This window comes from Corvus kubaryi, unplaced genomic scaffold (assembly GCF_017639235.1).
Source record: "Corvus kubaryi isolate FWS band 111438036 unplaced genomic scaffold, C.kubaryi_AGA036_p1.0 37396, whole genome shotgun sequence".
Taxonomy (NCBI): Eukaryota; Metazoa; Chordata; class Aves; order Passeriformes; family Corvidae; genus Corvus; species Corvus kubaryi.
The window spans coordinates 24271213-24285131 of record NW_024581135.1 but is presented as its reverse complement, the minus strand read 5'-3'; the positions used below and the strand labels follow the sequence as shown (position 1 = coordinate 24285131).

The window sequence follows — 13919 nt, the reverse complement described above, 5'->3', positions numbered from 1 at the left end:
AACATATGAAATGGAAACTTTTTAATACTTTATTATTTACAGCATCTTCTGATAATGAGTAGCATGGGCCAAAGTACTTCCCTCAGAGCAGGGGGAGTAACTTCTTAATACCCACGCTATGTGTGGAGCCCTGCTGTTGGTGAACATATTGCATTTTAAATGGTTGTATTATGTTAGTGTACTCTTGTAACCTAATTAGAGCATGTCTGATGCTCTATTATCCTATCTACAGTCAAGAAGCTCAAAGATCTCACAAATTTTTGCCACAGTTAGGTCATATCAATAAAACATCACACATTTGAAAATATGACTTTCCCACAAACAGTGGGAAATTTCGCATAATGATAATTTTTTATGCATTTAAGATGGAAAATTTATCAGTATTTGTTACAATAGGGACAAATGCACATAGTTTGATATATCTGTATCTATCTCTATATATGTATCTATAGTCAATATTTCTCATGGAGAATGCATATTCCTACCTTTCTCAGAGTCATCATTGGAACACTTTTACAAAATCTGCCTTTTGTCCTCCACACTAGGTCAGATGTTGCTATACTGTACAATGATCGTTCTGTTCTTGAAAATCATCATGTAAGTGCTGCTTATAGACTCATGCAGGAAGAAGAGATGAACATCCTTGCAAATCTAAACAAAGATGACTGGAGGTAAGACTTGCTGTGACATTCAGAAATACTCCCAGTATTTAAAAATAATAAAAACCACCAGGCCTTCCCTGTGGAGTCTATTTTAAGATTTCAAATTACAGGAAGTTGACACTGGAAACAGTAGTGGATATTAGAGCCTAGGGAAGGCTGCTGTGTTGTTAAGTACTGTTTGGGAGACTCCATATAATTTTCCAAGTGAGGTTGTTCATTTATGAAGCACAGTGCTGGAGTGTGTGGACAGTGCCTCAGATGAGATAGCCCTTTAGGAAAACCACAATGCTGCCTGAGCTAGGTTGCCTTTGTCCAACATAACCAGTGTGTTGAAAACACAATGAAGGGTCACACTCTGCTGCCAGCTTGAGCTCTACTGCCCCTGGGATTTCAGCAGAGTCACGTCTTGGTTAAGCATTAGAAAATGAATTGTCTGGACAGTCCAAAAATAATAAAGGCCCAGAAGCACTACAGAAATTTCTTTTTCTTCTTAATTTTAGTGTAATACCTGAAGAAAATTTGGACAGCTGAAAGCAATTGATATATCACAAATAATAAGACCCGTAAGGCTAAAATTCAGGTGTTGGATTAAGACTCTCTCCATTATTAAAAAGGAAATGTTATCTTTGTATATTGTTGATGGATACATATTGCATTTAAAATTTGAGTTTTGTGTGTGTTTCTGTAAACATAGATATTATTCAGCGACCTTAAAAAACCACTTGCAGACAAGTGGACTGTGAAGTTCAGAGAGATATGTTCTGCTTCCAGGAAAGTCTCCCACTGTGAATGATGGTACCAGGAGTAACAAAGCTAAACACTGCTTTACTTGTATTTTCACAAAACTATACATTTATGAAGGAATATGTGAATACCAGATCAAATTTTGCTGTGGTGTATATTTACAGGTGAAGGACTGTTTTATGTGCTAGATTATAAGATTTTACTTATTTACATAGTGAGAACACCCCTAAATAAAGCATTTATTCAATGTATGTCTGCTGGCCCTTCCAGGTTTCATTTAATTATTATTCTGTACATGTTTTAAAAAAATATTAAAAACAATTATAATTTTTTTATTTAATACAAAATGAGAGAGGAAGCATACACTTTTTAGTTCTCTTAAAAAAATTCTTTTCAGAGGATACTCATTTGGATTTAGTTATCAGAAGGTTTGTGTTGTACATTTAGTTCTGTAGAAATTTCACCAGAAGTAAGTAGGAAACTTCATTGATAACTGCCTACACACCTAGATTTTCAATGCCAACATGAGCCAGCCGTGCTTCTCTTGAAACTATTTGGGGCCTGATAGTTTTGGGGCTGATAGGCCTCTGTGACCCTATTTTTGCTTGTCCTAACTATTGAGCATGGAGAAAATGATTGTGCCCATACAATGCCATCAGAAAGTCATATTCATATTCATAATTTTAGAGGGAAAAGTATTTTCAAATCTTCAGACATGTTGCCTTGAGTACATTTTTTTTGAAGTGGAGTTGTTTCATATTGCATCCTACCAGAGAATGCTTCCAAGTAGAAAGGGGCAGATGAATTTCAGTTCAGGAGTGTTCCACAGATGGCTTGAAAACACTTATGTCTGTCCCCAGTCCTGGCTTCTTCATTACTGGAGACCACCATAAATCAGTATAGTTTAGGAATACCTGCAGCAAGATACAGTTGCTCCAGCTGATAGAAATCTGGCTGCCAGCTAGTACAGTTTATCCCAGTCATTCCCTTTCGTTATGTCACTGAGGAAAAGAGTAATACAATGAAAACCAAATATTTGCCAATGGAAAGAGGAGCCTGTCGTTTCCAGGTTGTGATGTTCGTATGTACTGCTCTGGTGGACTGCAAACAAAATAAAGGGGGGAATGTGATAGGCTCTCTTCACATTTCTGAAGCACACACTTCTCTGCATAGATTTTTTGGGCAGGTCTTCCCACAGTTCTTTGTCCAGTTCAGTTGTGGACTGTTTTCTCTAACTTTTGTTGCATTTTATTTCTCTGTGGTTTTTGAACCTGTGATAAATTACCACGTTCTTTTGGAACTTGCTCAATCACATGCTGGCTCTGTTTTCACTTCCTTTTCAATCTCTTCTCAGTGTAACCCAATTATGTTTTCCTAGAAGATGTTTAGTTTTGCAAATTTTGTTTGTATAGAGTGGCTACACAGATTCTAGTATATGCAGCCAGTTTGAAGCTGGTGAGATTTGGCAACAAGAGAAAAGTAGAATTTATCATTTCTTTTTGGGCATATTCAGTACAATGTAGAAGAAATTTATGAATGGACTAATAGGCTCAAGAGTCTAAACTAGGACATTCAGTTCCATGTTTTTTTATTAGCTCAGCAATTGTAGTCTGTACTTTGAAGCCAGCAGTAAATTCCAAAGTGCTGGTCTGTGCCAACCTGCACAACCTGTTTCAATGTGATAGTTCAATTTAGAGGGTCAGTCATGGAAATGACAGTTTCCTGGTCTTCATTCCTAATATCCAGAAATTCCTGTTACCCTGTCATTTCATTGGTGCAATGATGGATCTGGTAGCCACTTACCAGAAGCTCTTATTTGAGTGAGTTTCTTGGATCTATACTGAAACTCATGCTGGTAAACTAACAGTTTTGAAGGTTGCACTGAATCAAGTTGGCAGTAAATTGAAATGATAATCTGTTCAACTTTTTAATATACTTCCTGGCACTGATTCATTTCTTTACTTCTGTCGTATCTATTTTCTTTAGTTGCAGAAATTTCATTTTTCAAAAATTTAACACTGCTGACTATTAAAACTGCTAATTCTAGCAAGATGAAGCAACGTGACTGAAATTACTTTATGGTATTCCATTTTCTCTTCTACATGTTAACATTAGGAAGATAAATGTGCTAATAAACTTCCAGCTTCAATTAAGTCTAAAACTTAGGCTTCTGGTCTGAGCTGGGGAACACTGCCAGCGTTCTGAGGATGATGTCCTTTGTGGATAATGCATGCAACATTCATAGTAATTTTTCAGTCTTTTCTCAGCTCTGAAAATACATTCTGGTCTTTGATATTATCTTGTTTCTCTCACTTAGTGCTCTTAAATAACTAAAGAGGGATCCTCATTTGTCCCCTTTTCTCCTTTGCTTTACCAGATTTCCAGTGTTCCAGCACCCCATGTGTAATATTGTTATAGGTGGTGGGGCAGTATTAATGTCTCAAACCATCCCAGTCATAAGGCATACAGTGATATATTGCCTGATTATAAAAAAAAGATGAACAAACCAGCATGTATTCTATGTAATGCATAATGAACAACATTCTTTCACAAAGTCCCTTGGGATTCTTCTGGCTGAGGATTCCTATAATTTGAAGACGAGGCTTATGTCTTCAGTTCCCACCTTGCTTTTGCTCATCTTAATCTCTTCCTGAATTTTTTGATTAGTTTCCAGCTGACTAAATGTCTTTGTCATTGACAAATCCAGGTAAAGCTGGTTTCTATTTATTGGTTAACTACTTTTCCGAGAAATTCACGTTGCCACTCCTTGTCTCTTTATTACAGCATTGTTCATGTAATTTTTTCACATAGTCTTGCATCTGTGTTGTTTTACAGTATCCTATTCATAGGACTTATGGCTATGAGGAGGGTTAAGAAAGGATGCCAGCACAGAACATGACAGTTTACTTAAGTGGAGATGGTAGACTCAAACTCAGTAATCTTCTGGTTTTGGGCCTGAAAGATTGCCATGTGCTGTACGTGAATTCTGTTACCACTTCCCTTCATAGCAGGACAACATCTATGTGTCTTTTTGCCATGGCAGCAGGTATCTGTATTATCCTGATGTTTGTAGTTGTGGACTGCTTAATGAAGATTGGGAGGGATTTCTGTCCAGGAGTTACCTAAGAGACCAGCTGAGGTCTCCTACAATATGAAAGATGAGACAGTCTTTTTTCCCTGGGAAGCAATTTGGTAATGCGATCAGTCCAAGAGTAACCTTCTGTGCAATGATAGCAGATGAAGTATTTCTAGCTCTCATAGAGCTTTATCTACCATTTCCCCATCAGATCTCAATTTTCTATCCCTCTAATTATGGTGGATACAGGCGCAGGTAGTTAACAACTGCAGGAAACTCTCTTTTGCTGTAAAGCAGATTTTTAGTGGCCTGAAATCTTCAGAAGTGACAGCACAGTGCTAGACTATTTGATCCTTATTCAGGTGTTGGAGGTAAGAATTAGGGTTTTTTCTGCTGCCGTGATGATATGAATAAACTGAAAGTGTGGTTTTGCTTCTCTGTGTGTGTGTCTTGTGTAGAAGGGGTGAGATGTCTTGTGAGTAGGGGTGAACTTATTTCTGATTACTCTAAAAAGTTCAGACATTGAAAGTTCCTAAGAAAATCTCCTGTACAAAAGAGAAGTGATAATTATCTCAGTCTTAAAAACAACAGGGTCTAACAATGCAGATCCCTCATTTTTCTTGTAGTGTTAGCTGTTTTTTTTCTTTTGTTTTGCTTTTATTTTTTTAATGGGTTTGACTGTTTTTGAAGGGTACACTTTCAAAGCAATGTGGAGGAGGAACAGTTGGGATGCAAAATAATTAGTATCTTATTATGAGATCAGATAAGGTAAGGCATTTTCTAAACACAAGTTGCTATGGCTGCATATTATTGAGTAGAAGTGAGAGCATCGAGTCTTTATCCAGTTACATTAAAGCAAATTGGGAATAAATACATAAAAATCAGTGACAAATATCTGCTTAAATATGTAATTAATTGGGATCAAAAGCAGTCTTGATAGTCTTAATAACAAAGTATTCTAACAGCCCTAAAGAAAACTGCAAATTACCTTTTTAAAGTATAGTCCTTTGAAAGAACCTGCATGTTTTTTGATTTACCTAAATCAAACGTATGAGTACAATATGAAAGATCAGTGAGAATGACTAAAGTAGGATTTTACTGTTGTATTTGATACTTGGACATCCTTAAGATTGGGGGTGTGCTCCTGAAGGTAATATGGTACCTGATGAAAGGTTTAATGAGGTGAATTGTTCCCCATATATGTATAAGCAGGACTTGTCCTCCTAGGCCATTTAAAAAACATGTAAATAAAGACCCACTGGACTCCTACACGGCCTATATCCTTCTACATCAAGGAGATAGAATTTTCTAAGTCAGTAATTATTGTTGACAAAATTAATTTAATTTCATATTCACAACCAGAATTAATACACTTTTTACATGATTCATGTTTTATTAGTTTCATATTGATTTAATAGAAAGCTGATGGACAAGCCAACATCTCTGACCATAATACCAAGACAGAGATGAAATATTAATCCCAAACTTGTTCTGATTCATAAAATAGATATTACAATATTTTTGGAATGAAAGATTGTTTGTCATAACGATCTTATATTGATATAATGTTAGTATTTCAGATGCAATACCTCTTGCTCTTCTGAGTGTTTCCTCTCACTCTCCTGAGTGTTTCCACAGCCTTCTTCCTAGGTTTAGTGTTACGCACACTCTTCACTAATATGAGGGCAGTAATAATGTGCCTGTTGTATGGTGGTAAGCCCAGAGAACAACTTGTTTTTTGAATACTCTACCGCTGGAAAAAATAAGGAATTACTTATAATGGGTGAGAGAACTGCATGTAATATTAGTTTATGCACTAGGAAATAGGATTTACAAAACAGTGTGACTCTGAAATAATGATTGCAGAGTACATTTTCTGAGGTACACTGCTTTCACAGAATCCCTTTAGGATACAATGTTCAAGTTGTTAATAATTTATTTAAATGCTTTTTAAAACATAATAAAACCCATGATGTTGTTTTGAAAGTTATAAATTAACAAATACTGCTTAAACAAATGTACCATACCTAGAATAAATGAATTTTAATCAGTCGTTTTGCTTTTAATTATTCTTAGGGAGTTGCGTAGCTTGGTCATTGAGATGGTCTTGTCTACAGATATGTCGGGTCATTTTCAACAAATTAAAACAATGCGACACACTCTACAGCAGGCACAGGGGTAGGTTATTTTCCATTCTGTTCATTATCTGTAGTCTTTCAATAAGCTCATATTCAAGAAAAGAATTTAAATAGTTGCTTTTGTTTTGAGATAATTGGAGCATGTCCTTGAATTGACAGGGTAGACAAAGCCAAAGCCATGTCTTTGATTCTACATGCAGCAGACATAAGCCATCCAGCAAAATCCTGGGAACTGCACTACCGGTGGACCATGGCCCTGATGGAAGAATTTTTTCGACAGGTGCCATTTTTAAAATCCTTTAATAAATCTAGTTCAAGAAGCAATGGTTACACGATTAAATATTTTCTTAAGTCTACCAGCAGGGTTGCTGTTGGTTGTGATTGACAAGCATAGTCAGGAGTATATATTCTTTGTTCTTCATACATATCGCTGACATTATTTCAACTTTTATGTGTGTGAATAAGACAAAGTGGTTATAGCTCTCTATCTGTTTCAGCTGATACCAAGATTCTGAGTGTTGTAGTGGGTTTTTTCCTTCCAATTATAATATAACTTGTCAAGCTGTTTTCATTCTGTAGACAGAGATTTATATATGCTTTGAATTATAAAGAAGCACCAGAAGGGTAGGATGAGAGAAAATAGGAAGAATACATGTTCAGCAAAGAAGGCAAAAATTTGTCTCCATTCCACATTTCAGAAAGCCCTTCTATTTCTTTTCCTTGCTGGTATTTGCCATGCATATGCCACATAGATCTGAAGGTGTTGCTTTCATAACAGCCTGATCCAAAGCCATAGGTTAGACAGTACCATCCTGTTAATGCTGTGACCATATATCCTAAACCAAAAATGAAGACACACCTTTGTGAAAGTCTTTTTATTTCTGTGCAGTACTGAATTCCAAGGAAAACCCCAGTAGGTGTTGGTGTTACTGCTGCCATTTTTTGACTCACCTGAGCAGGTGAAGCAAAAAACATTTCTCCGGAGAGAAAATACTCTCTCTGTAATCAGTATTTGCAACCATGCACATTGACAGCATAACAGTTACTGAAGTACAATTCATAATCAAAATCCAGCTTAGGTATGACAATTTCTAGAGTTATGCACAGATTTTAAAAAGGGCTAATACAGATCAGGGAACAGTGTATGTCTTGTTCACCTTGATTGTCTTGTTTTTCTATATGTTGACATTTTCAAATCAGATTGGTCACACTGGATAAAGGGACCAGAGAACAAAACAAGGGCTATGTTAAACCAGGAGGTTCTTAGACCCATCTGCCCTGTAAGGTTCCTGCTCAGTTCCTGGAGATTCTTCATAAGAATTCTTGGTAGGGAGCATCAGGGCATCCTTGATTCTGGGCTTTGCAATGGGGAGGCAGACTGGAGAGATGGTGCCTTTATCTAAATAATGAATGGACTGAGTTTTGTGGAAATTATGGGTAGTCATGAGTTTGTATCTGCTTCTGTCAATGGAAATTTTGAGGATTTTGAACTTGAGAGCAAAAAGGAGGAGCAGATTACCCAAGAAAAAAGGTCATAAAATGACCAACTGTAATATCATTTTAGACACAGAGAGGCAGACTAGACAGGGTGCATGGGACAGTGAGGCAATGTGTCCAGCCAAGTGAAGGTAGCATTAGCAGTAAACAGTACCACACTGGTCACTGAATGCATAGGACCAGCTAATGTTTTAGTTGTTCCTTTATCCATTCACTAGAAGAAGTGACTGGATCCCAAGGAAGCTGCTCAAAAACTCGAGAAGGCATTTAACAATAGAACAAGTAAAAACATATATATATGTGTGCAATGCAGCAGTATAAAACGTGAAAGCTTCCAGGCTGCAGAGGAGTGCATCAGAAACAGAATTCTTTCCATGTACTGCTAAGGACAGTGTGTGTGGAGTAGCTCCAGCACTTTTAAAGTGTGGTGAAGTAGCAGCACATATGCACTGAGCAGTGCAGACACAGAAGGTCTCCTACTTCCTAGATGCACTGGCTTGTTGTGCATCCTCTGGTCTGTTGCTTTGAGCCTGTGTGATAGAGATCTCCGGGATTTCCAAATATGTGCCAGCCAAGATGATGTACTCCAAATGTATATAAACCCCCTTAATTCCTCCTCTTCTTTTCTTTAAAGATAGTAATTCAACTACTTCTAGTATGTTACAGGAAAAGCAATAGATTCTGAAACACCTGATACAAATCCAATGCTTTCACAGGCAGCTTTCAAAGTAGTGAGCACCAGCAAAAAAATGAACATTCACTTCGACAAAGTCTTTGTTAACTACAGCTAATGGTTAAAATATGTCCTAGTGTTAACTTCAGGAAAAAAAGCCAAACCACACTTTAAGTTTAAAAGCAACAACTACAGAATATTGTAATAGCAAAGAAAATCTGAGTTGCTTGTTTAAAATAGAAATACAGCCACCCATCTCAAATCCTTAAAAGTAAAGAAATACATAGTTCAAGTCACTCAAAGAAGTATCACAGCACCTATAACACTCTACTCTCAGTCTGAATAGATCCAAAGACACTAAAATAGTTAAAAGTGAGCTGAGGGCCTGGACAAAGAAATTTTTTTTCTGTTTTGTTCTGTATCTTGTTTTTAAATTTCATTAAATTCTAATGACTGGTTTAAATAGCAGTGCTGTGTCCATTATTACAATTTACAGTAGTCTTAGACTTAAGTGACACTTAATTAATTAATATGCAATAATAAATTAATTAATATTACATTGATTGCAAAGCAATTCATAATTGCCATAAAGAGCTACTTGAAAACAAATAGAAATTCAAACTCATCCATTAAGTAGTGTGGAATTTTCTCTTTTTTCATACCTAATGAAGAGAAGATTGCAACATTTATGTTACTTTAGAAATCCTGTATTAAACTATGCTGAAATATTTAGAACTAGCCCAATTTATATGATATTACAATCTGGCTCCTGTATTTACATGGAGATGCCACTCCCACTGCTCCTAGTAGCAAGTGTTCATGTTCGTCTTCCATACTCTTGAGTTCAAATTATTAACACTTGCATATAAAATTTAATGGCCATGGTGATAAAGCTCTCCACTTGCACATGAAATGTAATCTGCGAGCTGCATCTGTTCCTGTGGCTGGATTGGTTTTACTGCTTTTGTGGTTCTACACCTTTCCCAAATATACTCCAATGATACATGATAAAAAAACTAAGGAAGGTCGATACTACCCTCTTCATCCATCAGTTTCTGTTTTCCCAGTTCTCCTTGGGAAAATGGTATGTTCATGTAGTGCTCCCCACTGAATGATCATGTAACAGCACTGTCCATGACAAATATATAGGTTTATTTGGCTTGCAAAAGACTAGGTTTTCCTGTATCTATAATGTCAGTGTGTCTGGCAGCCAGATTTGTCCAGGAACACAAATTATAACCTCCTTTGAAAGATGTCTTTTCAGGGTTTTTTTGTTCCACTAGACTTCCTTTTTGAGGTTTTGCAAATCAGTTGGTCTACCATGCTGAAAATGGAGATACACCCTCCTGTCTGTTAAGACTGTTGCAACAAAAAAGATTCTTCTAATCTGCTAACTGTTGAAAAAATTTCGGAGCTAGGTTGTACAAATCGTCCTTGTAATGAAACTGAATTTCTATTTTTTGTGGCTTCAGCAGCAGAGAGTAATGCCTTCTAGTGAGAATAAGCTCAAGTCAATTCATACACTTGACCTGAGTAAATCCATTGAAGGATTTTTATGTGCTGGATGAACCAATGTAATAGAAGGAAACACTCAGCATTTGGCATACTATTACAAACATGTCTAAGTGTCTCTAGTCCCATTACATCTGGGATCAGCAGAACTAAATTGTGAATATTGAAGGACTTAATATATTTTAAATCTCATTGGCAGATGCTTTGCTGTTGAGGAGAACTTGATTGCAGTAGGTTTCTTTACATAAAATTTGCCAAAACTAAGTTAGAATTTAGCCTCTTACTTTTAATCAAAATTTGAAGATTTGAAGATTTGTCTGTCATGTTTTTGTTTAGGAATATAAATTAATAAAATGTTACGTTGAATAAATACTAAGAATATTCAGATTTCTTTTTTCCCTCTGTCCCTCTATCAAATATATGCTTATAATATTAAACATTGTTGTTTGCAGGGAGACAAGGAGGCTGCTTTAGGTCTTCAATTTTCCCCTCTCTGTGACCGCAAGTCCACTTTGGTAGCTCAGTCTCAAATAGGTAATGACAAGCTGTGTTTTGCTTTTTCTTGTCTGTGTAGGAGCATGTAAATTCACAAGGACATTTCATATACCCATTTGGAATTTTAAATGCTCAAAATTCCATTATATGGAAAGTGTTTCTTTGCACCTATCTATTCACCAAGCTCATGTGCATTTACAGCAGAATGGTGCTGATCTCAAAAGAACGTGATGTAATTTCACCATATGTGATGCCAAGGAGGAGTAGGAGAGGGATTAACCAAGGTTAATCCAGCTTCTACTGTACACACTTTAGAGTCTGGCAGATCATGTCCTCAAACTGCTTATCTCTTGCTCAAGAACTCACAGGTCTGTCTCTATTATAATCTGAAAGTACCAGTTTGTAGATGATCTCAACTTAGAGCTAATTAATATATCAGATCTCTGGACTGCAGTTAAGCCTATTAGTGTATCAGGTCAAACTACAGAGGGTCAAGCCTCCGTGGGTTGACAAGGTTGACTGCATTCTGTCACTCTGCATATCCTTTATTCCATTTCACTGGGAGTTTGTAGGCAAATATGCTTGAGCATCATACTGACTGCAGGAGAGAAGCTGGATCCTAGACTGAATCACTGTTGCTCACCTTCATGCTGTGTTGCATGGTTAGAGCATAAAGACATCTGGAAATCCATTGCTAGCTCATGTTTTAACATATTTTTTTCTGTTAAGTGCTCAGTAGAGAATAATGCTTCATTCTCTCACTGTGTCATTCCATACCGTGATGAGCACTTTAGAGTGTAAAAGACATTGTTCAGAGCTGACATCTCAGAACTGTGGGATGAATGCTGTCTCCTAAGGATATTACTTGTTCTCTTCACTGATTTGACAGAACCCTCCTACACACTGTGAAATAACACTTTACCTCCACAGAATAATAAACAGCAATTTGAAATATTAACTCCTTGGCAAGAAGCTCCGGATGGTAAAAGAGACAGCATGACTTGTAGCACTCTGGCTCAACAGTAGCTTCCCTTCTATTCAATAATTAGTACTCATTTCAAATGGTAGGTGTGTTCTGCAGTGCATAAAATTTACAAGAAAAAAAATGAAAAGCTGCAATTATTAATACCTTCTTATATCTATACAGCTTCAGGTGTTTTTTGTTTAAATTGTGCTGTTTTGTTCGAGGTTATACTGGCAGTATGTAGTATATTGAAGTGGGACTACAGTTAGAAAATCAGCCTGATAGCAAGTATTTATTTTTAGATTTGAACCTTGTAGAAATGTAAAACCTGATTTTCTCTCTTCTTCTTCTTTAGGTTTCATTGATTTCATAGTAGAACCAACATTTTCTCTTCTTACTGATTCAATGGAGAAAATTGTTATGCCTCTTATAGAGGAAGCGACAAAATCTGAAAGTCCTGCATTTGGGACCCCCAGGTATGAATACACTGCTTTGTTATTGAACTAACAAAAGCTCGCATAATAATCCTACTAGCGTCATTCTCAGAGTTATCTCAGTTATTTGAAGTTGGGGAGGTAACAAACAGCTGTGCAGTGTTGCCACCCTGTGGGGCTGCGTTGTATTTGCAATGTGCTATTTTACCCCATTGACTGAACAGTTGTGCATATAAAAAGGCAAAACCCCAATAATGATCAGAATAAACATATATAAACCATGATACTGATTTCTACAATTTTTAAATATAGTCTTTGCAATAGGTTATCGAAATTCCTGTACCTATAAAGCAAACTAAATATGTCAGTGTAATCTGAGTGACTCCTTGCTGAAAGCATTGTTGAATAATCAGATACTACCTTTACAAATACTGCCTCTGTTATCATATTTTTATTTCATTTTAAAACTGTAATTTGAGCTTTCCCTGAGGTTACTAAATGATAACTCTGCAAGACAATTTTTCATTTTCTGGGCCTTACTTAGGTTTTAGTAACAAAAGGGTGAACCTAGCTCTTTCTTATATTTTGGTTACTAGAAGCAAGTAGAAGTTACTAGAAGTAGGTATTTATGACGGTGTTCTTCGTGTTTTGGGGGACAGTGCTAAACTAATGTATTACCGATGACAAATTTGTTTACACACTCACTTCTTCACAGATGAGTGATTAGCAGCTGCAAATGATTAGCAGCTTCAGGCTGCATTTTTGGTTCATGTTCATGAATGAGTGGTAAATGAAAAAGGGCTTATGATCCATGTGAGATGGAGGATAAAGGGATTTTTCTTTGTGTGGAATCAAGTGCCACACTTACGAGGAGAGTGGAGAGCCTATAGCATGACAGAAAAGTCTGAGCCAGAGAATTGCACACACATTACTGAGTGGATGCTATGAGATGGTGCCTGGAAAACAATAGAATTATAGCCTATTCTTTCCATTGCATCCCATTCAACATCTCTGGAGCACATGGAAGTTAGAGTTAACTCTTCTTGTGAAGTTCTCGTTGGTATGTTCACTGCAATTCTTTTCTGATTAATGGATACCCATTTGTATGCATATTAATATCTCTCTGTGGTAGCAATGAGATAAACCGTGCAGCAAAGCTGAGTAAACAAAACCTAGTAAGACATGAGTACTCACACAAGGTTGGAAATAGGTCTTATTTTTTAATTCTAAGGAAAAAAGAGCATTCATTCTTTTTTTTCCACCTTTGCATGTATATGCATATACATGTATGAATAATTTCACTTCTACTTACCTTGGGTGTAAAGTAGCTGCAGTCTCTATTTAGTGGATTTTAAAGCCACTATCTTAAATTCTGCTTTGACTACACTTGAAGGTTTGTAGCTTGAAGAGAATTTTCAGCTCAAGCAAAACTTACCTGTAGTAGGCTTCATACATGTCAGACTTCGTGTCTTCCTTTTTCTAAATGGGTCAAAAAATAATGATCAGATGTCTTTCCTGTAAGACCCAAAGATACCATTCACTGTTCAAAAACACAGCTAAGAAACTGCTCCAAAATGGCTGAGTAAACTTTCCTTCAAGATTGCATTACAAGTAATGTATTTTCAGCTGTCATATTTTTTCAAGAATTCCCTGGAAAATGGTCAGCAAGACATCTTGTATCTTAGGTACACTCTGGTAAAAACTATTATTTCAGGTTAGTTCCT

General features: G+C 36.5%; 1 protein-coding gene across 7 annotated transcripts in view; it reads left to right on the top strand.

The window, feature by feature from the left end:
- Positions 1-13919, top strand: part of PDE1A (phosphodiesterase 1A) — a 179202-nt gene that overhangs the window by 145599 nt on the left and 19684 nt on the right. For all 7 annotated transcript variants that reach the window (XM_042040479.1, XM_042040480.1, XM_042040478.1 and 4 more), the window contains 5 exons: positions 546-671; positions 6559-6660; positions 6780-6900; positions 10755-10836; positions 12117-12237. In XM_042040479.1, the coding sequence (XP_041896413.1) occupies positions 546-671; positions 6559-6660; positions 6780-6900; positions 10755-10836; positions 12117-12237 (552 nt within the window). The remainder of the gene's footprint in view (positions 1-545; positions 672-6558; positions 6661-6779; positions 6901-10754; positions 10837-12116; positions 12238-13919) is intronic.